Genomic DNA, 25,650 nt, shown 5'->3' with positions numbered 1-25,650 from the left:
CACGCGCACACACGTGCACATACATACATACATACATACATACATACATACATACATACATACATACATACATACATACATACATACATACATACATACATACATACCAGAGTTGTACAGTACTCACAGATCGAAATAACACTATTTAGGGTTAAGTATATGCACATACTTTTGTTTCCACCGCAGTTCGGGTCATATCGGCGTAATTTTGACTCGGAAGCGTAGATAAGGGCCAACATTATCGAGACCAGATTTGTTGCGACATGCCGTAGTTATCTCGAGCAATTGCGCATACCATCCAGTCGTTATACTAAAAAATTGGATGTCTCGTTTCAATACGTGCGTACTGTACGTAACGCGTCACAATTAATTGATTACTTGTAAATAATTACATTTTCCGGTAATTTTGTAATATAATTCGATTACTTTTTCGAAACTGTAACGTTCTGGGTAATTCAATTACATTTTCTTGTAACTGAGTACTTGTAATTACTTTTTTTTTTCAAAATGAAGTTGTAACCAGTCTTCTACGGCAGTTCTCGTCCCGATATGCAACCCGTTCTGTATGGACTACCCGTCCTGTCAGACGAGGGAGGGGGGGGGGGTGGCGGAGGGTTTTACTAAGCCTGTTTTTTCACCTTTTCCTTGGCATAATTACCTGCAACGCCTTAGTAGAGCGCCAGCGACAGCGAAGTGCGAGGCTTCATAGAGGACATATTGGCGTCCCTCATAATCATATCGTGGTTTTAATTGGGACGTTAAACCCCAGCAATTATTATCATAGAAGACATGGACACTATCATCAAAGCACTGCGCACGAGCTGGTGTGTCAGGTGTTCGGAGTTTTCCTACGTATATAATGTTCCCTGCAGCGCGAGGCAGCTTTGAAAAAACAACTCCTGTTGAAAGTTAACAACGCGTAACACTACATCACAGAAGCCACTTGTCTCTCGGCCAGCGTTCACGCATGCCTCCAGCCTTCTCTCTACCATGCGAGCCGCAGTATAATTCGTTGTACTCAGTAAACTTGTGTTATTGTGTTACGGCAATAAATCTTTGACGGAAAGTAACGCAAAAGTAATCGGTTAATTTTCTGTAATTGCTCAGTTACTTTTCTGGGGCTGTAATTGATCACTGCAATCAATTACATTTCAATGAGTGTAATTGTAATTAATTTGCAATTGGTTACTTATTTTCTGTAACGTGTACAAGTCTGATACATACATACATACACATACACACACACACATACATACATACATACATACATACATACATACATACATACATACATACATACATACATACATACATAGGCGTGCTCACGGGGGGGGTCAGGGGGGGGGCGGCCGCCCCCCTAGTCACCTAAAAATGGGGGCGGAAAATCTGCCTCGTACATTGACTTAGTGGGGGGGGCGCTGCGATGAACATTCGCCCCCCCCTCCCCCTGATGGGGACCTGCGCACGCCTATGCATACATACATACATACATACATACATACATACATACATACATACATACATACATACATACATACATACATACATACATACATACATATGTATTAAAGCAGAGCGCACGCAGCTAGACAGTTGAAATACTTTCCTACAGCACAGCTCGCAAGAAGCGAAACGAAAATGCGATATATTTGGGTCGCCGCAAAGTGTATACTTGATTCGCTGTGAAATTCCTCCCTCGGTCGTCATACAGGTGTACCGTTTCCACACCTTGCGCGGCTCACCATAAATCACCCCTGCAGAGCAATGTGGTAAGGCGCAGCCTCGATCTTGCTCGTCGCGTCAACCACCTCACACCTCCGCCACTTTCCAAGTCCCCCAAGTTTACGCCCGCTTTGTTTAACATCCTGCCTTTCCTCTCTCCAGCACTCTTTGTTTTTTAATCCGCTGCCCAGTGAGCGCTCGTTTACGTCTTGGCTCCACGGTGGCGCGTTGTTCAAACAAGATCTCCGACACCTCCAGATGGAACCGCCGATTGACGCGCAGCCGGCCCTTGGCGCTGCCAACCTGCCACTACACAATTTACTTCTCGGGGTTTGTAAAATTAGCTCGTTCCCAAAGCAGGGAGGTCGACGGCGAGCAATGTACGAAATAGAGGGTTTCGTAGGGTCGCAAGCGCGAATTCTCGCTCGTGTGCAGTTCGGAGGAAGCGAGCAATGATTGCAACGGAAGAAAGCCCAGCACGATTCAACGGCGCGTGCAGAAAAGAGGAAGCTCGTTATGTGAAAAGCTGCGCGATTAGGAAAACCTCTTGCAAGGTGCGTTGCGTGCAGTGACGGCTAAGCAAGCAGCTGCCCTATACAAGTCTTTAAGACAAGCAGTTGCTCGAGGCACTCCCCAATGAGCAGGCCACTGCAACGGACGTTCGAACATATGGTACGTTCCTATTCTGTTCGGCACGCACTTGGAGCAGGTAACGAGCGTGCGAGGCTGTTCAATATGAGAACAAGGCGATCGTCAGCGGGTTCGGCTGCTCAATAATGACCGAGGCGACGTGCCTAGCGCCGGAAGAGTGCAAGGTCGGCACCCTCTCACACGCTCAAGACGCGCTGTCAGTATTGGAGCTGGGTCTCTAGCTCTATTTGTTTGTCTTGGACACGACAGCTGACGTTGTCGTCGTCGGGATTTCAACTCGTGTTTTGGTGCCTGAACCTGTCACGTGACGACGCAAGCAACTTGGTCTTGGAATGAAAAGCGGCCAGACCCAGCGTAGAAGAGAACTGCGTGACGACGATCCAGTGTTTGTTGCGTATGTACAGGCGTGTGTACTTCGAGCTGACTGAGTGTCGAGTCTAGGGTGGAGTGGGAAAGCAAGACTGTTGTCCAGGATGAGGAAAGACCTGTTTATGACATCTGTTATACGTATTGCTGTGTCTCGAGTCTAAGCTGTACTGCTGAAGGTGGAGAAGGCTGTTTTGCAGGACGAGAAAGGAAAGCTATAGAAGACTGGTGTCCTGATTAAGAAAGACGTGTTTATGACGTCTGTTATACGTATTACTGTGTCTCGAGTCTAAGCTGGAGTGCTGAAGATGGAGAAGGCTTTTGTGCAAGACAAGAAATAGACGCGTTTGTGACGTTTATAATAAGTATACATGAGGGACAGTGTGAAAGGTACTGAAGACTGTTGTCCACAATAAGGAAATGCAATTTTATGAAGCTTTTCGTATACATGAAGATGAAGTGTACCGTGAGCACCCGGTGTAAGGAACTGCAAATAGCAGAAAGTTAAATTGTTGATGAACTATCAGAACATGAGGTCATGGCTGGATCTATGCTGAGTTTATGTATTTACAATGAAAATTTGTCTAAAAACTGACACGAGCCGAATTCCTGGTGTACGTACATCAGAGAAGAGATAACCGCGGTCGTTGACAAGTCTTCGCAGCACTTGTTCTGGTGAACGTAGAACAAGAACTTTGTTGCGACGAGTCTGACAAGGTGCAACTGAAGCAATTTTTCGAAGACGGATGCCGACAGGTCGTAACGACTCCTCACTGCGCATACGCGCTTTACCTTCATTTGCAGCGGTCGGACAGTCACCATAAATGTAACACGACGTCGACAGGTTGCGGGATACCATGGGAAGGAAGAAGTACAATCGACAACCGTGTCAAACACACGATTCCGACAACAGACCACAGCAGGTGTCGCGAACTACCAAGACTGCGGCTGATCAAGCGTCACCCAGACGCGACTTCGAAGGCGACCCGAAAGACGACTCGACTCGACACGACCTGACAAAGAAGCGTCTGCACCAGTGGCAGAGGGTCCACATCGGTCTTTTCATGGGCGCTTTCCTGTGTTCTCTTGCGGGTATCCTAGCCTTCGGAATGGTGCTCAAGAACTTCGAGCTGTACTGTCCGCTCTTCGCCAACGTCAGCGTGGTCCGCGATGAAGACGTCGCCGGCAACGCCGGTGCGTCGGGTCGCGTGCGGTTCTACTCGTTTGATCACGCGACCAGTTCCTGGGGTGGCAAGCGGACGTGCGACTTTTGCCTCTTCACGACGGTGTCTTCATTTATCTACGCGTTTCTGTGGCTGTGGATATTCTGTTCCTTCTCCCGCAAGATGGAAAACATGTCTGTGGTGTAAGTACAAATGTCTTTATTCTATAGCGTATGCGATGTTATTAGTATTGTTGAAGACCTGTTAGCATCAGGAGGGGCAAACAGAAAGCGCACGAGTTTGTTTTATGCCCGCTCCGTAAAGCCTACCGTATCTACTCGAATAATTTGAGCAATGACTAATGTTCGCTTTCAAGGTAATTCAAGGAGAATATTAGAAGTAATGAACGGTAAAGCTAAAGATGCTAAGCCACTACTAAGTAACCCCCCACCCCCTTCCAGTGTGTGACGCCCGTGGTACCGCATGCTTCGTTCTATAGGCGACGTTGTTCCCGTTTATCGAAAATAAGGTCATTCTGGCGTAAGGGGCAGAAAACTGGGCTGTGAATTTATGCTTTTTTTTCTATGCTAAGATCGAATTAATGGAAGTAGACAAGGTATTAGGCCAACCAAAAATAGTGTTCATTTTTTTGTCGAGCCTGGTGGCATACGTCACCGCCCCGTTATAAAAGGGACGCTCATAGCATCCTTCCAACCATCGTGAATTTCCGCTTGTAAATATATGGTGTGGAAATGGTATAGAAACTTTCGAATATCAAAGTATCCATCCAACAAAAAACGTGGAAGCAGTATGCTTGATCGAGGCGTAAACTGATGTTAACTGATGTTGAATACCAGCAAAACACTGCTGGGGTTCTGGCGCATATAGGAATAAAATAACGCACAATGAAGCAGCTCTCTACACTCTAAAAATAAAAATTACTTGTTATTTTTTTTTTGTGAGTCCTGACCAATTGCCATATATATATAATTCTCTCTAAGATAGACGTAAACTCTTTCTTGGACTCAAAAAAAAAAAAAAATAAGAAGCAGCTAAGGTAATCGTCTTTTTCCTAGAGTGGACAACCGTAGACTAAAGTGTAACGATATTTCCAAGTTTGCCAGTGCACGGGAACACAAGCTTGGTGCATGTATACCACTGCCTCGTTTCGAACGTAATATTCAGATCATGATCATCATCCTGCACAATGCATGCACCGAACACAACCTATCTTAAAGGATGTTGAGTTTAGAACAGTGTAAGGGAAATCTCGAGATTTCCCTTGATCATCTTGATCAAGATGAGCTGAGTGTACAGGGCGCACGTACACTTATCCTCCCAAAAAGAGTCGATCATGTTTTTTTCTTCTTCTTGAACGGCCACTTGGACAACACCATATGCGCGCGCACGAGACCCCCCCCCCCCTAATCATCTAAAGGGGGGCGCCAATTCTGCCCCACACATTTACTCAGTCGGACCTTTGACGTCAATTTTTAATGCGCATGGTTATGGTTTTATACGCATGTTTTTTGACGATAATGGCGACTAAAGGCCCCGGATGTTGCATTCAAGGAACTGTTTATACTTCCAACCTTTACTGCGGAAAGCCACGGACCAATGGCAGGCCTTTGTGAGAAGTGCGTCATCGCTTCATTTTGATTTTTGCATCCATTGAAGAGCTTGTTTTCTTTCAGACTCGATTAACAAAGGGAGTGGGGGGATTCGCTGTGGTAAAACTTGCCCCCCCCCCCCCCCCCGCCCCTAATGGCGAACTCTGCGCACGTCTATGTACAACACACACTTTCCCCTTCTTTCAGGAGGAGCAGCCCGTGGAAGATGGTCCCGCCGGCACTGTTCATCACCTGCATCTTCTCTTTGCTCGTGCTCACCTGCGCCATCTTGTTGACGGTCGGCCAGGCCGGATTCTGCAACTCGCTGGAGCGGCACACTCTGGTCAGGTGAGAGCTTCCTGGGCCCGTATTCACAAGAACATCTTACGATAAATATTTTCGTAAGAGAATGTTTCAGCCAGTCGGGATGTGGGACATATTATTAGCGCAGCCGGCTGACCGATGGGAGAACGCACTTACGAAAGAGAAGTTTTGTGAATTCGACTCCTGGACTGCCTGCTGGGATGACGACGTTGATTGAGACTTGGAAGGGACAGTCAAGAGCGACCTAAGTTAATTTAGAATGGCGAAGTACTGTTTCGGAACTGTATTTTAGCTCACTCAACAGAATAATTCATTAGCCTAAAAACAGGGAATAAATATTTCTAAAATCACGCGCCGCTGCTCCCAGGACAATAAGATGCTGCGACTTCACCAATCTGAAAGTAAGTTATTAAATTTGGGTCGTCTTTATGGAGGAAGGTGGGAGAGAAGGAAAAAAGGAAAGACATGCAGGTTAATTATAGAGGCGCGTGTGTTCGGTTTGCGGCCCTCTGCAGGAGGAAGGGGTATTAGGGATGAAAATAAAGGAAAGGTAGGGAGGGAGCTCGATAATATCAGCACTCATAATTCGTATGGCGTAGCGCACCACGACAGGGACAGAGAAGAGGGACGCACACACAGAGAGTATGCACAGAGTAGCGGGAAGCCGGATTGTGTGATGAAGCACCGGGAAAAGCTTGTCAATTGCAGTCGAGAAGTTGTGTATTGTATCCCTTTGACATGTGAACGCGTATACATAGGCCAGACTGGAAGGTGTGTGAACCAAAGACTTAGGGAACACCAGTACAATGTAGAAAAAGCTGTATATGGTCATTTGGGAATTCACTGTCAGAGGTGTGGTTGCGCTCCAATGTTTCCAAATACCCGTATTCTCGATAGGGCCCGCGGTAGAACCACGCGGGAAATAATTGAAGCCTACGAAATCGACAAAAGGAAAGAAAAATGTGCGAGTGTGCCTTCTTTGGCCCTGTCAGATCTGTTGGAATCTTCGCTTTGACGTTGGCGGGTGCAGATTGTTGTGATTAGTGATGGCACGTGAAGGCGTTGTGCTGTATCTTTACATGTTGTTCTCTCGGTTTTATCGATTCACTGTTATTTTATAAAAGGCATGTGTGATCGCAAATAAAACCATTAGTTGCAAGTTAGCGCTGTGTGTGTGCGTCCCTCTTCTCTGTCCCTGTCGTGCGCTACGCCATACGAAATATGAATCCCAACCAACTAGCCCGGCAACGTGCCTTATCGGATATAAGCACAAAAAAAAAAAAGAGCTTGGCTGCAGATTACACCCACGATCGGACACTGCATGGGGCCAGTCGTTTACGAGATGCTGTGGCAAGAAAAATGATCGAATCTCGGTTGTGTAAGCGTACTGCGGGTTAAATATTGAAGTTATGTATGCACTTACAAAGATGGCATTTAACTTCCTCAACTTGCAAGTGGAACGAAAGCAGTTCGTGCCACACTCTGAAGAACGTGTTGTTGTACGGTGCAGCTGCAGCGATGCTCAGGAACTGCCCTGGAAGCCGGATGTCATCAGGATGGCCAACTTCCACACGCTCTTCACCCGAGCCGAAGTAAGCGCATGCTCCTATATGCACATTATTTTATTTTCTGTCCTTTCCCTTGATATCCGGTGCCCTTAAAACATATCAGCTGCCCGTGGCCTCTCCACCATCCATGAATTGCGAATATGGTACGGTACGGTACAGAGAACTTTATTTAAAGATCCGGAGAAGTGCCACCCCTTAGAGTAACACCGCGGGCCACTCCCACGTGGGGACTGTTCGCGCACAAATTAAAAAATGATCGTCGTTTCTGTGAATGGTACGCAGCATCTTTTCTTTCTTTAACGGAAAAGGTTATTCCCCTGCTGTTTCTAAATCTCACCATTATATTCTCAGTTGTAGGACAGAGCCCGCCCTATTAAAGAAAGTGCACCATATACATAATTCCATCGATCGGCTGTGTAGATAGCTTGCACATGACGTCATAGACGCAGCTCCCTAACTTCTTGGTACTCCAACGTGGCCGCCTTAATAATTTCAAGGTAGCATTATCACGTTTAACATGTTTCATTGTGATAACGACGCACCAGGAACGTTATTGTCTTCCGGGCGTGAGTAACGAAATAACCTCCATGTGATATGTTCAGACAACGTTAACGTTACATCACAAATTTCGCGCCCCAGCATGGTGGTACTCCAACATGGCGGTTTCAGTGACCGTGAAAATCAACATGATCATATATCGTTAATAGGACCTCTACTAAGGATTATAGTAAGGTGGGATGGAAACGGAAATAAATGCACGTACAGGTTGAAAAAATCGGAGTGAATGAGAGCATGAACGCGGTCCTCCATAAGTGGTCAAGGAAGGACTATACGTCCAACAAGTATTCCCATTCTCTCTGAGTGCATGCTACTAATTGAACAAGGGCGCATTTAGTTGTCGCAGTTATCTTCTTTTTTTTTCATTTATCACGGTAACTTAATTTCACGGAAATATCATATCCAGACTACTTTCAGCCTGTTCGCAGTGAGCGCTAGATACGTTATCTTGTAGGTTATTTCAGCTTTCACTTCACAAAAAAAAAAGAAATAAAGAAAAGCTTACGCAGTTAGGCATGATTCGCCATAAATGACGCCATAGCGATTGAAAGACGTGGCGTCACGGACGACAGGGCATCTGAATCAACTGAATTTTTATCAACTGAATCTTTTTTTTTTTTAAGTATGTTGATAATTCACGCATGTCTTGTCGTCTCTCGCGTCCTTTCTCTCCAGTGCTTTGACGTCATTTATAGCAAATAACCAACTAGCCCAAAAGCCTATAAGGCCTTAACGGGCCCCTATATGAAAATACAAAGAACGGGCATGTGAATCTCCCGTGGCGTCTCCCGTCTTTTCGGCACAATTCGTGACGCCAGCAATATGTTCGCGCGAGATTATGAGGAAATACGCTCTCGTTTATCAGTTGTGAATTGTTTCCTACCCTGATTTGCCATATGCAGTCGCACGCCCGTTCTGCCTTGTCTCGCATGACTATCCTACGCGATCAACTGGTTTCACTTCGTTTTGTGCGTTTTCGACTGCGCAAGCGGAGATAACAGCGTATATACCCGAAAAGCGTGAAATCCTGACAGGCTCAACGCTTAGTGCTGACTTTTTCCACCTGTTTTATGAAGAAATAGGTGGCGAGGAGGAGATAGCTCCTGTAGGAAGGGTAGTGAAAGCGACAAAGAAACCACTCCCTCGTCTTTGAACTTGGGGTGCAGGGGCGTAGCCAGAAATTTTTTTCGGGGGGGGGGGGGCTTTAACTATACATTATATATGTTCGTGCGTGTGTTTGTATGTGTGCGTGTATATATACCCAAGCAAAATTGAAAAATTTCAAGGGGGGGGAGGTTTGAATCCCCCCCTCCCCCTTGGCTACGCCCCTGTTGGAGTGGTTTAGGGGCCCTTTAAGATTCACCAGTTTCTACTAGGCACATCTCCCCGTTGTTCCTTATATAACTCCGCAAATTAATGCGCAAAGTTTCTCTTTGCAGCTGGCCATCTGGCTTGCGGCGACGTGCTGGTTCCTCAACTCCGCCCTGCTGTGCTGTCGCTGCGTTCTTCACCCAGACGTCTCGACGACTGGAAGCGTCGTTCCAACGACATCGACAACAGCCTGACAAGACACGTGCACCGCCCGTAGTTCAAACAGGGAATGCTGCTGGAGCCAAAGTTTCGACAACTTGTATAGGAGGCAAACCCCCTTGTCGGAACATTGGCTCCAGTATAACATATTCGATCCTTGTTCGGCAATTTCTCATCGCTTCAAGCCTCCATATTTCTTTGAAAACCTGCCTTGTTTCCGATATTTCAGTAGCGTGAAGTAAGCTTTATGCTGTTACCCCCTTTATGGACTGTTGCAGTCTTGATTCTTTATTCTGGCGCAAGGGCCAATAGCGTTCCGGTCATAAGCGTGCGCGTGGGGACGGGGGGGGGGGGGGGGGCGCTGTGATTGTGAGGGCCTCAGCGGGAGGGGGGGGGGAAGAGGCGGGAGGTTCTGCTTCACCCCCCCCCCCCCCTCCCTAATGGAATGCCCTACGCACGCCTATGGCTCCGGTCATGTCTTTACGCCATTGAAGCAGGTTTCCGTGGCAGTGGGTGTGCTGTTAAAAAAGCTACCGCTGTGACGTCACGCGAAAGCTGTCAAAATGCTGTCATAGTGCGCTAAAAAACACATTCTTTTGAGTTTCGAGACTTGTATTCAAGATTGAAATAATGTGGACAAACAGAATTGTGTCAATGGGGAGTTTTCGAAAGGGGGCCCCAAAAGTAGCCCTTTGCGTGTGCTCGCTTTGGGTCAATCAGGAGCCAAGAGTTTTCGAATAGGGTCTGCGGCGCTTTGGACATTCCCCCTATTCTAGGTCACTAGTCTTGGCCAAGACCCGTCGCTTCAGTGAGTGCCGTCATGTTTGTTTGCCGCAAAGCTTTTGGGGTGGGTTTTGGGGCTCCCGTTAAATTCGAGAAATAACGTCCCCAACGCAAAACCCAAACGCTGTTAATTGGGTCTCGCGCATGCGTAGTGGCTTCGACGCTATATCTTTCAGGACCCAAGGCGTTTGGGGCCCCTATTCGGAAACTCCCCAATAATAACAAAAGAAGTTCGAAGTCCGAGCAAACAGAAAGAACCAATCGGCTTACTTCGATGAGCTGCCATCGAAAATATATACTGTCTACCCGAAAACATGTTTTGACCGTCTCTCGTATTTGGGTCGGACGACTTTGGAAACTGTTTACGCCAGTGTCTCGATAGCGCCACTATATTTATTCAGGTTGAAGACGGTTGCCCTGACCCGCAGAGAGGACGGCTATAAATAGGCCTAAATATATCGGGTACTTCACATGTGTTCGGCTCATGTGCGCGGTGCATTAAGAGCATGGTCCATCAATGATTCTAACTGCAGGAAGAGATTTTTTTCCCTATAAAGGTGATAAAGTTCCATGCAACGCGATGACTTTGGAAGCTGCACTTTATAGTTGCTGTTTGCACGAATAAAAATTGTAAGGAACTTGGCGTTCTGTATTAACTCTCGTTTTCTTTTCACTTACGTCTGCGCTATTCAAAATCGGTAGTTGCAAATACCATTCAGCGCAAACGAACGCGCTGTCACGCAACGTTAATGCTAGCCATCCTGCAGTGCACTGAAATTTCTGGAGAATGGAGTGGAGTATCAACTTGGAACTTTTTGCAGGGGGGTGCATCCGCAGGAGTGGGGGGGGGGGGGGAGAATTCAGAACAGCCAGCCTTTCTTATGCAGGCCCGTAGCCAGGAATTTTTTTCGGCGGGGGGTGGCATTTGCTGAAAACCTTGACTATTTGAGAAAAACACCTATTTTCATTATTTATTTTTTGTAAAAAACACCTACTTCACCAAAATTTCGGGCCTGGCCACGGGCCTGCTGCCGTGACATCACTTGCAAGATTGGTTATTGTGTGTAACGTGAAAAAGTTGTTTGGCAATCCTGAAGGTCTTTTGACGCGGATATGAAGAGAGTGCGCTAATCAAGCCGTGTAGCTTATTGCTACTGCATAGAAAAAATTTTATCCGAAATTCCAGGGAGGTTGGGGCAGCCGCCCGCCCCTTGCGTCCCCCTCGGGACGCCCATGAGTAACATACTTAGTGCGACTTATACACCCTAATACACCCTCCTCCCCCCTCCTTTGCGACCCTGGCTATGTTCCCCATACATCGTGTAATTAACAGCTAGAGTTTGATTACTCAATGCTTCGTGATATTCATGTTGGAACAGACCGCGCTGTTCAATCGATTTCAAAACTTTGAAATTGCCGCCACCAAGCAAGTGTTTAGTTACCGTAACTACCGCCAGATGGCGGCACGCTACAAATAAGTTTTTACTCGGACAATCTATCAGTTGCGCAACGAGAAAGGAGGTAAAGAGCAACAAGACAGATATCGAGCTGCGGCAAAGCATGCAGGTGGCGCGTACGCAAGATAGTACGGACGTTGTGCTGTGACCCACCCGCAGGATACTCAACTCTTTCTGTTTTCGCTGCGCACTGAGAGCCATGGGAGACGATTCGAGTCGCAGCTTCAAGGTGGTTTTAACCATGCAACGCGAAGGAAACAACAACGGTGACGTTCATTACAAGGTGAGCCCACCCAAAGACGTGATGTATCGCAAGCTACGATCGGCTGCTAGCGCGGAGTCAGTGTCCGAAGGTGCGACCGCGCACCTCATGATCAAAACCGAAAGCACAATGCGAGCGCGCGCTGCCGCTAACACACGTTGTTAATAGAAACGATCAGGCGGTTCAATCCGTATTCGAAAACACATTCGTACTCTTCAAGAATCGGCGTTTTATTCCGCAGTTTCATAACGCGATTGCCGGCCAAAGGGGAGGTCAGGGGCCAAATATAACAATAATCGTTATCGGTGGCGCGCTAACGCCTACGTTTTTCGAAGCTTGTTATCGATTGCGGTGCGGCGTATTGTTGATCTCGAGCGCCAGCCGCGTCAGGTGCGAGTCGTTCGTTTTGCTGAAACTAGCGTTATAGAATCAAAAAGAAATGAGTAAAAACGGCGCTGCGGCTAGTGGAACAAAACGAAGACCGCACGTGATACTCTATAGATGTGATCATAATGTTCTATAGATAATTTAGGCGCTTGATTGAGAGTCGGTGTTGGGGGAAATATGAAATTTTAAACCTTTTTTGATGTGATCATTTGAGCTCAGTGCTACGTGACACCAAACGCGTGCGCACACGTGCAACTCCGGAAGGCGCATCATTGGATACGTGCGGTTTTGCACGTATCCATGATGCGCGCTTCTGTACGTGGTCATTTATTTTCTTCATTGAGTAATTTTCGTGCAAGCCATGTTAAAATGAGGTATTTGAGAAAGCTTAAAGAGGGGGCTCATCAAGATCCTGGGCGCTTTACTAATTCTTCCGCTATTGAGTTTAATTTAAACTTATTTCAGTCGTGCAAACCGATATATACAATTGAATGATCGAAATGTTATCACTTAAAATAACTGCATCAGTTGAATCAAATCTAGCCGTTCAGTTATTTGCAACTGGCAGGAGTGCAATTTTTTGCTTGCTGGCTAGCATCTGATTAACCGTTCGTTACCAGGAATAAGGCTGATTTTGCAGCAAGCTAAATGTAACATTTATGAAAATACAATATGAGGCGAAGAATGTGAATTTAGACCATCTGAGTTGATTGTTCGCCTCGAGCTGTTATTTCACTGAACCTAACCTTACCAGCTTGCGTAGCACACTGTTTCAAACGTTTTTACGATCACTTGAGAACAATGTAAGGTTTTTTTGTTAGCATTACACGAAAAAGACAATTTATCAGGTGCCATCATCATGCCTCTGTTTCAGGTGGACGGAACCCGGTTTGGATCTGAGAGCACAATAAAACTGAACGTCGAAACGTCCTATACGTTAACATTGTGCTTCAGGCCAGCACAAACGTTAGAGTGAGTGACATATTCGTCTCTTTATGTGCATGTGTCGTAGTTACACGTTTTTAGAGATGTTCCATGTTTCTTATGCATTGCATAGCTTTCGTGTGTAGCTCCTGTTGAGACTTTTGTGTTGGGTGTCGTATTGTCTGAATTAGTTTTGAATGTCAATTTCATTCATAACTGTGTACTTCTGTATCCTTTGATCATGTCTCAGGCTAGTGTCTCTTCAGCTTTAAAGGAGAGCAAATTAGTATAATTTAAATGAATAATTGAATTCAGAGAAATGTGTGTCAAAAGAATTGCTAGGGACATGCAATGTGGTGTTAACTAACGAATGATAACACTGATCAATAATGATTGTGATATCTACTCAATGAATATGCTTTCATCTGATTGTTTCTAATGCATAGTGGTTGGACAAATACATAGTGGTTGGACATCATAGTGGTAATATATAGTGGTTGGACATCACAAAGTGCTGCCAGTGTTGTTACTGTAAGCCAAGTCTTGTAATGTGATTTTCTGTGAAGGACAGTTTGTTTAGGCAGAAGCTAAATCTTTAGTATTACAAATACAGCTTCTACAGAAGGCCGGTGCAGAGTAAGTGAATAAATATTTGACTTTGCATTTTGATATAGGTTGTTCATGCTTGAACATTAGTCCACACATCTTTTCAAAGAAAAAGAAAGCACAGACACTTGCAACACTATAGGAATAGCGCTCATTTGTGTTGGGGGTGCAACAACCAGCAAATTGCATGTTAAGTGCATCGTTCAATGCTTTGTTCGGCTGTTGTGTCCATATTTCTCTTCACTGCAAATTTAATATGTGAACTTGCTTTCAAACCTTCAATAAGGACTGTGCCACTTGTCACTTGAGGACGGCTACATGTATAGGAACATCTAACTTTTTATTTGTGTTTCTCAGGAGCATCTCACTGATGGGATCACGATACTCTCCCAAGGAGAAGTCGCGGGACCATGCCTCCTCAACCTATTGCATCACATGGTCAAGCCTTGGCGTGGGTGTCACCAAGCATGGCAAGCGGGATAAAATCCCTCTTGCGTTGCAGGTACGCATTGTGTCCACATTCTGTGCCCATGCGCTTATAGTTGTTGACTAATTTGCCCTCGTGCTGCCAATTGCTAATTTGCTGCATAGCTCAATTGGTAGTGCAACTGCACTGGAAAGGTGTTAGTACTGGGTTCTATCCCGGGACCTGGACGAATTTTTCTTCAACCAGAAGCTTTCCTGGTCTAAGAAATTCGTTATGGATTTCCCTGTGGCTTCTTTCTACAAACTGGTGGTTGTCAATCATCCCTTTCACTTACTTTGTAACAATTCAAGTGCATCTTAAATGCCTGATTGCCCCCCCAGCCCCTAATATTTCTGGCACCTTGAAATGAAGAGAGTTGAAGAGAAAACACTGAAGAAGGAGGGAATTGTTTCCAATTAATATGCTTTGCAACAAAACACATTTAGGAAGGCAAAGTTGAACAGGAAATCGAAATTGGACATTGAGTACTGTTTTCCACACATGCCAAATTGTGTTAACGAGCCCAATTTTTGCACATGTGCTGTAAACACAGCCATAAATGGTGTTGTTTAGTTCTCAGTGACATTTATGAGAACCATGTAGTGCCTAATAAGGAAAGAAGCTTTTGTATTTAATGCACATGTCGCAAGAATAGTAAAAAAAAATCTCGACTTCAGTGGTGGCGGTGTGTCTTTTAACCTAAATAACCTGATTTCAAAATTGTTTGACCAGAATTGCTTCATCTTTGTTTACTGTACACTGCGAGTGCCAGCTACCATTTAACTTCTTGTGAAGCATGCTTATGAATGAGTGTCTAATGCCCTTTGACAAAGGGTAAACCATGCAAATGTCAATGCTAATAGGAATATTGAACAGCAGGTGGTGTTTTGTATTGTGAAGAAATCGACTTTGCATTCAGATCAGGCAGGGAGAGATGAATTAAGTGCAAATTAAGCTGAGGAGGAGGTCACGAACACAACTGCATCGTACGATGGTGAAACGTGAAAAAAAAAAAAATGTTAGCATAGTAGTGCGTCGGGGCCCGACGATCTGATACGCAGAAGCCAAGGTGCACGAAACAGGTTGCAGCTGCGGCACAGCAGCTGCTATCCGAATGGGGCTTGCTTGACAGCCCGCAGCAGTTGCGGGAAGAGTTCTGTGCAGCTGCGTCTCTTTCACCTGGCTGTGGGTCTCATTGTTCTAACATCTCTTGGTGATGCGTTTGACAAACAGGTTTTTTTTAGCTTGCAAGCTTTTCTGTTTGATGAACTGTGTGCTATTCTGGTTGATAGAATTATGAGATTAATGCTTCAGTGCAGTGCTGGACATACTCATATGCATCATGGCTCTCCATTAGGTGGGGTAAAGTTCTACTGCAGCCCCCCCCCCCCTACCATTTGGTTGAGCCTGAAAGGAATTAAGCTTCCAAATGGATGCAGAGATAAAAATAAAGTAAAGACATGATTTCTCACAAAGACCAAATGGGATAAAGGCAGGAAGTAAGTAGTTCTTGGTGTGCAACGTGAAGAGCCCTTGGCTGACATTATTGTCAAAATCTGCATTGCCATAACCCTGGACTTTAAGCAATTCATCTGAGTAAATGTACCGGGCAGACTTGGTGCCCCCCCTTCGATGATTAGGGGGGCTGCCCCCCCCCGCCCCTCCTGTGCACACACCTATGGGACTGGAGCTATCCGAGATTCCTTAGTATAGGTCTGTGAATTAATTTCAAGCCACCTGGTATCGTATAACGTGACATGAACTTCAGTACACGAGAGTACTTGCATTTTATGGGCACTGAATGCATGGAAGTGTGCTTAATGTGGCCGGGAATTGGAACACACAACACTTGCCGCGAAGGCTTTGTTGGTATGGCATTGCGTTGCCACTCATGAGGGCGTGGGTTTGATTCCCAACCCTGGGGGCTGCATTTCGACGGGGACACAATGTAAAAACACCCCTATACTCAGATTAAGGAGCACGTTAGTGGACTCCAAGTTGTCAGAATTAATTCGGAGTCTTCTGGCGCAGTGCTCCCCATAATCATGTCCTGGTTTTGCCTTGTAAGACTGCAGAATTTAATTGCCTTCCTTTAGCATGTGACATTACGTTCAGCAGCAGAATGTGTGCACTACTGGGCCACATAGGCTGACGTCATTCTTTTAATGTGCATCAAGAAATACCTAGAAACATTCAATCAGCTGCTCTATTCTGTCACTTTATAACTTCTTTTTGCCATTAGTATGTCCAGAATAATCTAATTGGGTGCTATTTTAATGGAAGCAGATTAACAAAAAAAATCAGAAAAAGCACCTGTATTCTTGGTTTTCCATCACTTGTATCTGTGTAATTGCATGTCCAACTTTATTTATGTTGATTCCCTATCAACTAGCCTGTTATAGACTTACATTAAACTTACCTTTTTAGTTCGGAACAGTCTGTGCACTTCGGTTTTTGGGTTTTATGCTTTGCTTCAGCACTGGCATGTGTGTTTGCTGGTATCTTGAGTTTGTCCTTCATGCTGACTGAATTTTCATGACTGAATCTAGTTGTCTCACGCTCTAGGCATAGTTGTTTAGCTATTTACACATTGACATGTGACCTTCTGAAGTGGCAAGGAAGTGACAAGGCAGGGTGATCGTCCGAGACTTTTTGTCACAAGAAAGTTCCTTTTCAGGTGCAAATCAACAAGCTTTTAAAAGGTCTCGTATGTGCTGCCTTTTCTCGTACACTGGCTGAACCTGACAACTTACAACTTTATTTTAAGCGGAGCATCTGTAAGTTAGGTTTCGGTGGCAGTGGCATAATTCACAAAAAGACCCGGCGTGGCGAGTGAGCCGAAGAAATGCACACACAAATAGGCCCTCAAAGGTGCACGGGTCACATGAATGTTTGTATGCGCCGTTGTCCAATAACCGACGCTCTCTCGATTGTAGGCTCATCGGCGATCATCTGTTTCTGATATAGAAATCTGATCTTTTATCCAGGTCACTTGTAATTTTGCGTGGCCACATTTCTTTGTTGCCTTCCAGTGTTGCATTTTCATTGTTTCACGCATGGCCGTTGTTATTGCCTGTACCAACAGAAGCGTTGCGCTGCTAAGCATGTGGGTGAAGGTCCGATTCCCGATTTTCAGGAAAAAGAATGTTAGGACAGAGCATTGTGCAACGCAGTAGAAAGAAAAAAAAAAGAAAAATAGAACGTCAGGCAAGCACACGCCAAGCTTCACTTAGCCCCATTTTCCTAATAGGGGAGGGGCTCCTAATTTTTTTTTTATCTTGCTTCCAGATTCTTGATGTTGGTGAGCTCCTGGTTAACTTGCAAGTTAAGTTCTACAAGGAAAAGGACAAGGAACATGCCACCTGGGGCAACGCCCTGCACCAGATTGACCTCGATTGCGAAGTGAGTCGCTCGTCGGGAAGCCTGGTGGTCAACAAGCAAAGCTTTCGGTAATGGTCCGCAGACACCTGCAGAAGCCTGGAAGCGTACTTGACGGTTGAGCTGTCGTTGGACTCGTACAACAGCTATGGCCTGTGGCAACGCCCGATTGCTGCAGAAGCTATGGGCAGCTGGTGGCCTATCAGACACGCGGGCCTGCCATTTACTCATTACCTGGCATTGCAGCCAGTTGTGTCATCATCTTGGCAGCAGTGTCGTAGCAGTGGGTCCTGGCCTTTTTGAGAGCTTTTGAGCACGATCTGGGCTGAATGCGCCTGAGACGATTGGCCTTAGCTAATCAAGGTCACTGAACACCTCCAGCCTGTCCAAAGAGCTTTATCATCACTGCTATACAAATGTAGGTGGGACCTGAGGCTGGCATGTTTAGATGGTGGATGTATCGTGTCTACAGCTTCAGGCAAAAAGTCATATCAGTGCGCTCGTCCCGCCTTTTTCGCACCTTTAACTTCATTGTTTCACTTCGATGACACGCGACTGTGGTGATTTAATCAGTGCTCTGTCGTTTGTGCTGGAGGTGTTTGGTGTGTAGATCACTATTGGTGTGATACGTAAGCTCCGGGAGGTCGTGTTTGTGCACTTTTTCGTGTGTTTTGAAGCCAACTTGTGGGAAGTGGCTGTTTGTCTTTATATTACTTGATGTTATGTGCGGTCCCATCTTCAATATGTATGTCGATCAAGTTGCTTTTGACAGATGATGTCATTTGAGATAGTAAACGAGTTGGCATCTGTAGCGATTCACCCTTACTAACCACTTGTACTTTGTGAGTTCCGAGTTGTAGTTGCTAATCTTGGTTAATTAATTTGGCTGTTGAAGCAGTTTTAAATGCCACATAAGATATGTGGTAGCTATGAAGCAGTAAGAGGGAGGACCTTTCTTTTATGGTTTTATTTTTGACGGTGTCTCGGACAACATTTCTGTTGATATTGATTGCACTGAGTACCTTATCATATCATCTTCATTACCTTGCATACGTATGATACATTAGTATAATTATATATATATTAATATATCCTGCTTAGAAAGATCAACTGGACATTTATGAGATCTGTTAGGTCTCCCATCTCAAGCTGTTGGGGTGCGTAGTGAACATTGCCATGAAATATCTAGTCAAGTAACTCTATCATGCTGGTGATGCCTTACCAAAAGTTGACGAACTCAGACGTTGAGGTTCACATTTTTCTACCTGTTGAGACAAAAACGGTCACAGTAGTTAACCAGTGAGTGCCTTGAATAACATCACTTTCCCTACACTCATCTGCAGCGCCTTGCTGTTTAGAGCAAGTGAGCGTGTCATCAGCGATGATGAATTTTAGTTCCTCACTTTCGCCAACTTGCCAGGGGTCGCTACTTTATACAAGCGTCTTGATGGCTGCAAGCACAATGAGAAAGTGCTTGCTGCAATTTTTTTTCTTTGAAACTGTCATAGCTGCTGCCAATTTTTGTTCATAATTTGTGTCACAGGTTACTCTGAAATTCGTGCTGCCCACTTTAGTTTAAGGCAAAGCGTGCATGTAATCTCACTTGTCACTGCATGCTGGTTTAGTCCTTTATCGACTGCAACTATCTGCAGCTAAGTTGTGTGTGAAGATCATTACAGAGCAAAATGCTTTGAAAGAAAAAACCCTCGATAGGTGTTCATCATAGCATGGAGAATGAAAATCGTTACGTGAAAAAGAAGCAGAGTGGCAGCTTAGATTGCTAACTACTGTTGGAATGGAAGTGTTAATTTTCTGTTGATGTTCAAAACATATGACAAAGAAAGCACACTCACGTAACATTTGGAAGTAATTGGGCCAATAAACTGATAAGGGTGGTCGCCAATCAAGAAATGACACTACTTAGTAAAGCTGCCCCACTTTCATAAAAACGTGAGCGGTGATTTGAACAGGGCGATGTGGCAGTTGTCTTTTGAATCACCAGATGGTACCGTCATATTATGGCCTAGAAGTTGGAATCACCAGATGGTACCGTCATATTATGGCCTAGAAGTTGGTGATGGTATTTCGTCGTGCCGAAGAAGTGCTCGTGACGATGTCACGTCACACATTAGGTGTGTTTTATGACGGTATCTTGTCATGCCTTAGTCATGGAATTTTCTCCTTCGAGCATTTTCGCTCTGCTGTCAAAATTTTTCAGGATTACTAGCTTGCTAATGGGATAATGAATCTTGCTGTCTGGGAAACTGTTGCAGCAGTTTCGATCACAAAGTTAGGTACAATCTTAAAATACTCACCCACTTTGAACCCCTACTAAGGCTTTTGCAATGATGGGGAATGGTGGCTTCTCTATTTTTGCCAAGAGAAATGATTTGTCATATTCTTGCCGATGATGTGAACATTAAGTTTTATTTTACTGCCTATATAGAAGTCTTGTTACACACACAAGCAAACTTTTAGGGTCATATTCAGCACGTATGTATGCTACATTCATGTTATATTCAACGTATTTCCTGTCGCAAAATGCCAGAACTTTTGTTGTATAGTGGTTCCTTCGGAATTTTAATTTTTATGTTGTGCCATAGTGCTTTTGTATAAGGTAACATTATGTTAAAGTGCTTGCCAGTTTGTGTTGAAATGTTTGTCCCAGCTGCAGACGTCTATGAACCAGCAGATTTTGCAAAACTGAGCGCTTTGTGAGCTGGTATGTGCCAAGCTTTAGCTTTATTAAATCGTAACACTATGTTAGCTCCACTACTAAGTGCAGTTAGTTGGCAGGTAATTGATAAGGCAGGTTCCTGATAGTTCATAGAAATCACACACGTTTTAACTCTCATGGTTAAGAGCGAGTCTTCAGCTAGCTCTTATGATAACTTTGTACTCGTTGCTTGTGCGATGCTATTTATTGTGTGATTTGTGAATGTCACTCCATATTTTACATTACTTGGTCATCATTGTCTTGGCTTGCCCTAATGTGTTTGTGTGACTCTGTGAGCTGTATTGTGACTTGTTTAACCACTTATAACTGTTTGTGAGCTGCATTAGCAGCAGAAATCGATCTGCGAAATAGTATCGAGATGTCCTGTTTTTTTTGTAGCATAAAAACTTGATTGCTAGCTATGGCTTATTGCCAAATTGCTTATGACATGCTCATCCGAATGACGGTTCACTTCCTGGTGCTAATATTCGGTGCACAAAATTCTGAACTTGCCAAGGAATTTTTATTCATGGGGCTTTCATCATCGCTTGTGAGTTGTCTGAATCGTGCAGTGCAGCACAAGATGAAGGTAATTCTTAACATATCATGTTTCATGCTCATGTGAAGTGCTAAAATCAACGCAAGCTTAGCTCTTCATGCTGCCTTTCAGCAGCCGCATACTATGTTGTGTAGATAATAGCACGTTGTGTCAGACGTACAGTGGTGTGGCAATGATTCCAGCTCTGTCAGTGACATGTTGATGTGCGAGAGCTCATTAGTGCAATTGCCACACATTTCATCAACTGACATTAACATCTTGAATGATACCTGATGCATATAATTGTTATTCAAAATTGAAACGGTCACACTTTCATGATCATGCAATAATGATTGCTGCACACTGTACGATGCATAATATCTTACATGCACATTGATAAACGATTCTTAAGAAGACGGAAACTTTTGCAGAAAACACAGCTATACATATGGTGCTATCTTCTAGTAAGCACAGCCAACAAAAACGTTTTTTACTATTGTTATACAAAGTCAGTAGTTTTAAATGGTTGGAGGTGAGAATACTGATTGCTAACTAATAGGCTGTCCGTCAGATAGTTGAAACTTTCGACTTGACTTTTTTAGGCCAACTGTGCTAGCTTGTGACATTCCAGGAGCCTTTGTGAAGAAGCCTTGCATCATTAGATTAGGTGAGACACATTGACTGTGCCCACTGCCTGATTGATTACCTAAATACTCGAGACAGGCAGCTGTGAAAGCACTGGACATAATATAGTTGGCTCAGTACTCATGCGTACACACATAATGTTAGGTAATTATGGTGCACTTTAGTGTCACTTCATTTTGCAAGGGTACTGAGGGAAAGTGGTACTCATGTCATCACCGAAAAGTTGGCATCTACCTTCTTATACATTCCTGTAGCCATTTTTCGTTTACACACTTGTCACCACTACATAAATTTCTAAAGAATTCAATTATTAATTCCTTTTTCTTTGTTTCAAAGGATGTGTAATAGGCATGAGCAGATGCATGATTGTATAATTTTCTTGCATCCTTGCCTAATTAGCGACTTGAGGGTGACCCCAGATCATTAATCCAGTTTTCCCATGTATATAGGTAATGAGTAAAGGAGCGAAAGGTTTATATATATATAATATATATATATATATATATATATATATATATATATATATATACATAGGTGATATTTCAGTCGGTAACATTTCGCTTTATTACTACATAAACATTCGAGCATTAGTTTACTACAGGTTCATGATAGAAAAAATGTCTAATGACCAACACTGAAGAGAAAGGACAGAACTAGGACCATGTACAGTTTTTCTCACTTTGCACGCTGTTTTTCCATCCAATTGCTTTATTATTGATTTTTGTAATGTGGATATTTTCAATGATAAACGATAGGTATCTTTTTGCTTATGCTTTTCATATCCTGTCAGTATTGAGTGAGTAAAGCTGCCAAAAGTTCAGTTGTTTGCTTTCAGGCATGGTTTCAAAATATAAAATTGGAAATTGTGAAACGCACTGGCATCACACATTTCAGCAATTTAATATATGACATGTGAGCCATACCTGTAGGAGTACTGGACGTACTAGACTTGGTACAAAATGACGGACTCGAATGTTCAATTAAGTTTTCAAGTGATCCATTTTGCTGCTTTTTATGTGCATGTCATCAGGTGAAAATTCATTCAATGCAACATAATTTGGCAGCAGAATGCGTTTAAAAAGCAGTGCTTTTTACATGCTGGATGTTCAGTTGTGAATGTCAACCAAGTTGTAAGATGTTCACAATTAAACATGAAGCAAGTGCTTGATGTTCATTTGTGCATAAACCTTAAATGCTGGGTACACTTGAGGGTAGACATATAGTTTAATGTATTCTTGTGTCAGAAGAGTTTATGTTTTTGGTGAAGTTGGCTGTCTTGATAATACATTTGCAGCGAACATCAAGTCTGTGAGCTTAGCTCTTTTTTTGAACACGTGAAGAAGTGTCGATGTTATCTGTGATAGGTAGGTGTTGACGTTGTGATTGAGTCAGCCATATTGACATGTAGTGACATGTAACGGTCATCGTCCTTGTACGTTTTGTACATCTTGTTCGTTAGCAAAGTGTCACACTTTTGAAGGAGCAGTATAGTGATTGATATGCCATGTACACGCTCTACAGGATGCTGCTGTAGTGCGACAATGCGTATCTATAAGTGGGCACTAAATCTAACTTGTGGCAACTTTTTATGAGTGGTTCACTTGTGTCTGTATTTTAAGGTATGTGTTACGAGCTGGTCTACAACGCAGCTCAGAAATTTCCTGCCCACTAAGATCTCTTGTGTATAGGAGTACATCGGTTTGTTACTGATGCTGTTGTTCAAGTGTTGTGTTAGTGCAAAGTACAACTCCTATGTGTTATTGTCATTGTAATCCAGATTTGCAGCTGGACACGAGGATGATGATTTTCATGTTACGCCCAGTTTTGCCTGTGCGGAATTCAATAGATTTTCTAATAACTATAGCATGTTAGTGACGATCAGTGACTGTGGTCACCTCTCCACAAAACCGGAGTACACACGAAGTTACGGATTGATGAAAGAACCAGACGTACTGGGGCTGTTAGCGATGCAGTAGCCAATATTGGTATGCTTACCCAAGGTGCTGTCTCTGAGGGCGATTCAGCAGGCGTTATAATTCGCGCTATCTTTTTAAACACCTTGACATTTGAGCAGTGTAAGAGATGACAAACAAGAAATGCTCACTGAGTTGTCTCCAAATTAAGTTAAAATTAGTGTGGCAATACATATCCTTTTCTCATTGTCTTCATCCTGTTTCGTGCTGTTTGACTAATTAGTTATGCAGTGGTATGCTGTTAACTGCTTTGAGTCGTGATCTACATCATCAATGTTCGAGGTCCTATATGTTGAATTAATGCCATTTTCGTGTTTCCTTTTTGGGCACCATTTATAGGTACTGTATGTGAATAATGGCATAATATGCATGTTTGGAAAGCAGTTACCGTAGCTCCAGCCTGACCATTCAACTTATTTTAATGCTAGTTTCCCCAGTAATGCTTCTGTATCATATTGTGCTTATCTGTCACAATTGCCATGTGCTCATCTGTTTCACTGTTTGCCCAACTTGCAGTACCCCTGTATTTGTGAAACATTCAGAAATATTGTTATGCATGTTTCGTGCGTTATAGTAAGTATGTTTGGTGTTCCAGTGCAATGGCAATTTTGTGCTTTAGGTCTCCTGTCATAGTTCATGTTTTCTATGACTATTTGTACATTCATGAATTACAAGTACCACCCATGATAAGTTCAACAGCTCATATTATCTGATCATGCTACGACAGGTTATGAATTCTTTCCAGGTTGCCTAAAAACTGGTTTCAATTTTCAGTGCTCGACTGTATCAGCAAACTTCGTCCTTGCAATTGAACAAAGTTGTAGCTCATGTCCACATGCTTTGTATCTGTTGTATCGTTCAAGCATTTTTACGTTGATTTTTCATACGAACGTTCAATTTGTGGGCATTCTCCCATTGACCTATGGCGAGCTTGCTTCGCATACGAAGATCTGGTGCTTCATACACTAGGCTTACTACATCAACAAGTGTGTTTTGATTGTGCAATATAATGTTACTATGACACTTATTTTCAAAAATTTTACTTCCTCATTTTTTATTGTGCCAAAAGTTCTCCACGAGCTTTGATATGACATCCAAGAATACGTAGACCATTTTGGTTAACACCATTTCATCACTGTGGTATACTCACTGATTTTGAATGTCGAGAAGACTTTTCGGGTCATTAATTATGGGGCAGTTTTGATGCGTCATCGGCTCTAAATGTCCCCAAGTTAGGGAAAGAGTAAACACTGTTGGTAGTTTGCGAATTCTGTCCAAGAAAAAAAAATAAGAACAGATATACTGTTGCTGTTGACTATGCAATAACAATGTCGGAAATTTGTATCAAGTTTTAGAATTGAATATTAATAAAGGATCTTTACAAACCACGGGTCTTGTTGCGTCATTTCTGTTGTTGTTTTGCATGAAGGAGGACCTTTCCGTCCAATCTGTCATGGCGCAGCGAGGTGGGCTTTTTGATTAGCTTAAATTGGCAGTCTGCAAGTGCGCCACGGGCTTTATTTAAAGCCACACAAAACATTTTCTCTCCAGCGATCCTACTCACTTGCCTTGAATACACGTGAAGGAAGGGAAAAAATTATCGCAGCTTGCACTAACGTCGCACAAGGCTGTGTCACAGCAGAGCCGGTGGGCAGCTGGCTGATCTTGGCTTGGCTAGGCTTTTACCCTCTCACCTCTCTCTTTCCATTTTTCCCGTCTTTTTTGTGTCTGTTTCTTTCTATTCTCCCTTTCTTTCTCTCTATTTATCCCTTTATTTCAATTTCTTTTTTTTCTCTCCCCCTCTGTGTAGTCGCTCTCTCGCCTTCAATCGTTTTATCTGTTTCTTTTCTTTCTTTCTACCTACCTCTCTCTCTCTCTCTCTGTCTCTGCTCGTTCTCCCATCCGGCGGACAAATCATCGTGGACAGATCGGCGCACGTGTTCTGTGAGCGAAGAGGAAGAAGACGAAGTTGAAGAAAACGAAGAGAACGCGTGCAGGTTCATGACGATAATAGTTTTTCTAC

At 43.8% G+C, this 25,650-nt stretch overlaps 2 protein-coding genes across 2 annotated transcripts; both read left to right on the top strand.

The window, feature by feature from the left end:
• The first annotated feature begins 3,596 nt into the window (after window positions 1-3,596).
• Window positions 3,597-9,550, top strand: LOC119403142 (uncharacterized). Its single transcript, XM_037670089.1, has 4 exons — window positions 3,597-4,105; window positions 5,720-5,860; window positions 7,347-7,428; window positions 9,389-9,550. The coding sequence occupies exons 1-4, from the start codon at window positions 3,597-3,599 to the stop codon at window positions 9,548-9,550; spliced, it is 894 nt and encodes a 297-aa protein (XP_037526017.1).
• A 2,163-nt stretch (window positions 9,551-11,713) lies between these two features.
• Window positions 11,714-25,010, top strand: LOC119401699 (CB1 cannabinoid receptor-interacting protein 1). Its single transcript, XM_049418822.1, has 4 exons — window positions 11,714-12,015; window positions 13,256-13,353; window positions 14,269-14,413; window positions 17,666-25,010. The coding sequence occupies exons 1-4, from the start codon at window positions 11,932-11,934 to the stop codon at window positions 17,828-17,830; spliced, it is 492 nt and encodes a 163-aa protein (XP_049274779.1). The 5' UTR covers window positions 11,714-11,931; the 3' UTR covers window positions 17,831-25,010.
• Window positions 25,011-25,650: the final 640 nt, after the last annotated feature.

This window comes from Rhipicephalus sanguineus, chromosome 8 (assembly GCF_013339695.2).
Source record: "Rhipicephalus sanguineus isolate Rsan-2018 chromosome 8, BIME_Rsan_1.4, whole genome shotgun sequence".
Classification (NCBI taxonomy): Eukaryota; Metazoa; Arthropoda; class Arachnida; order Ixodida; family Ixodidae; genus Rhipicephalus; species Rhipicephalus sanguineus.
Note: the sequence above shows the minus strand (reverse complement) of the source record. Positions and strands in the feature narration are given on the sequence as shown.

Bases quoted from the DNA above. Each gene is read 5' to 3' on its own strand.
- LOC119403142 (XM_037670089.1), top strand. From the start codon at position 3,597: ATGGGAAGGAAGAAGTACAATCGACAACCGTGTCAAACACACGATTCC. The intron at 4,106-5,719 runs GTAAGTACAAAT...CCCTTCTTTCAG, and splicing joins ATGGAAAACATGTCTGTGGT to GAGGAGCAGCCCGTGGAAGA. The intron at 7,429-9,388 runs GTAAGCGCATGC...TAATGCGCAAAG, and splicing joins CGCTCTTCACCCGAGCCGAA to TTTCTCTTTGCAGCTGGCCA.
- LOC119401699 (XM_049418822.1), top strand. From the start codon at position 11,932: ATGGGAGACGATTCGAGTCGCAGCTTCAAGGTGGTTTTAACCATGCAA. The intron at 13,354-14,268 runs GTGAGTGACATA...TGTGTTTCTCAG, and splicing joins AGGCCAGCACAAACGTTAGA to GAGCATCTCACTGATGGGAT. The intron at 14,414-17,665 runs GTACGCATTGTG...TCTTGCTTCCAG, and splicing joins AAATCCCTCTTGCGTTGCAG to ATTCTTGATGTTGGTGAGCT.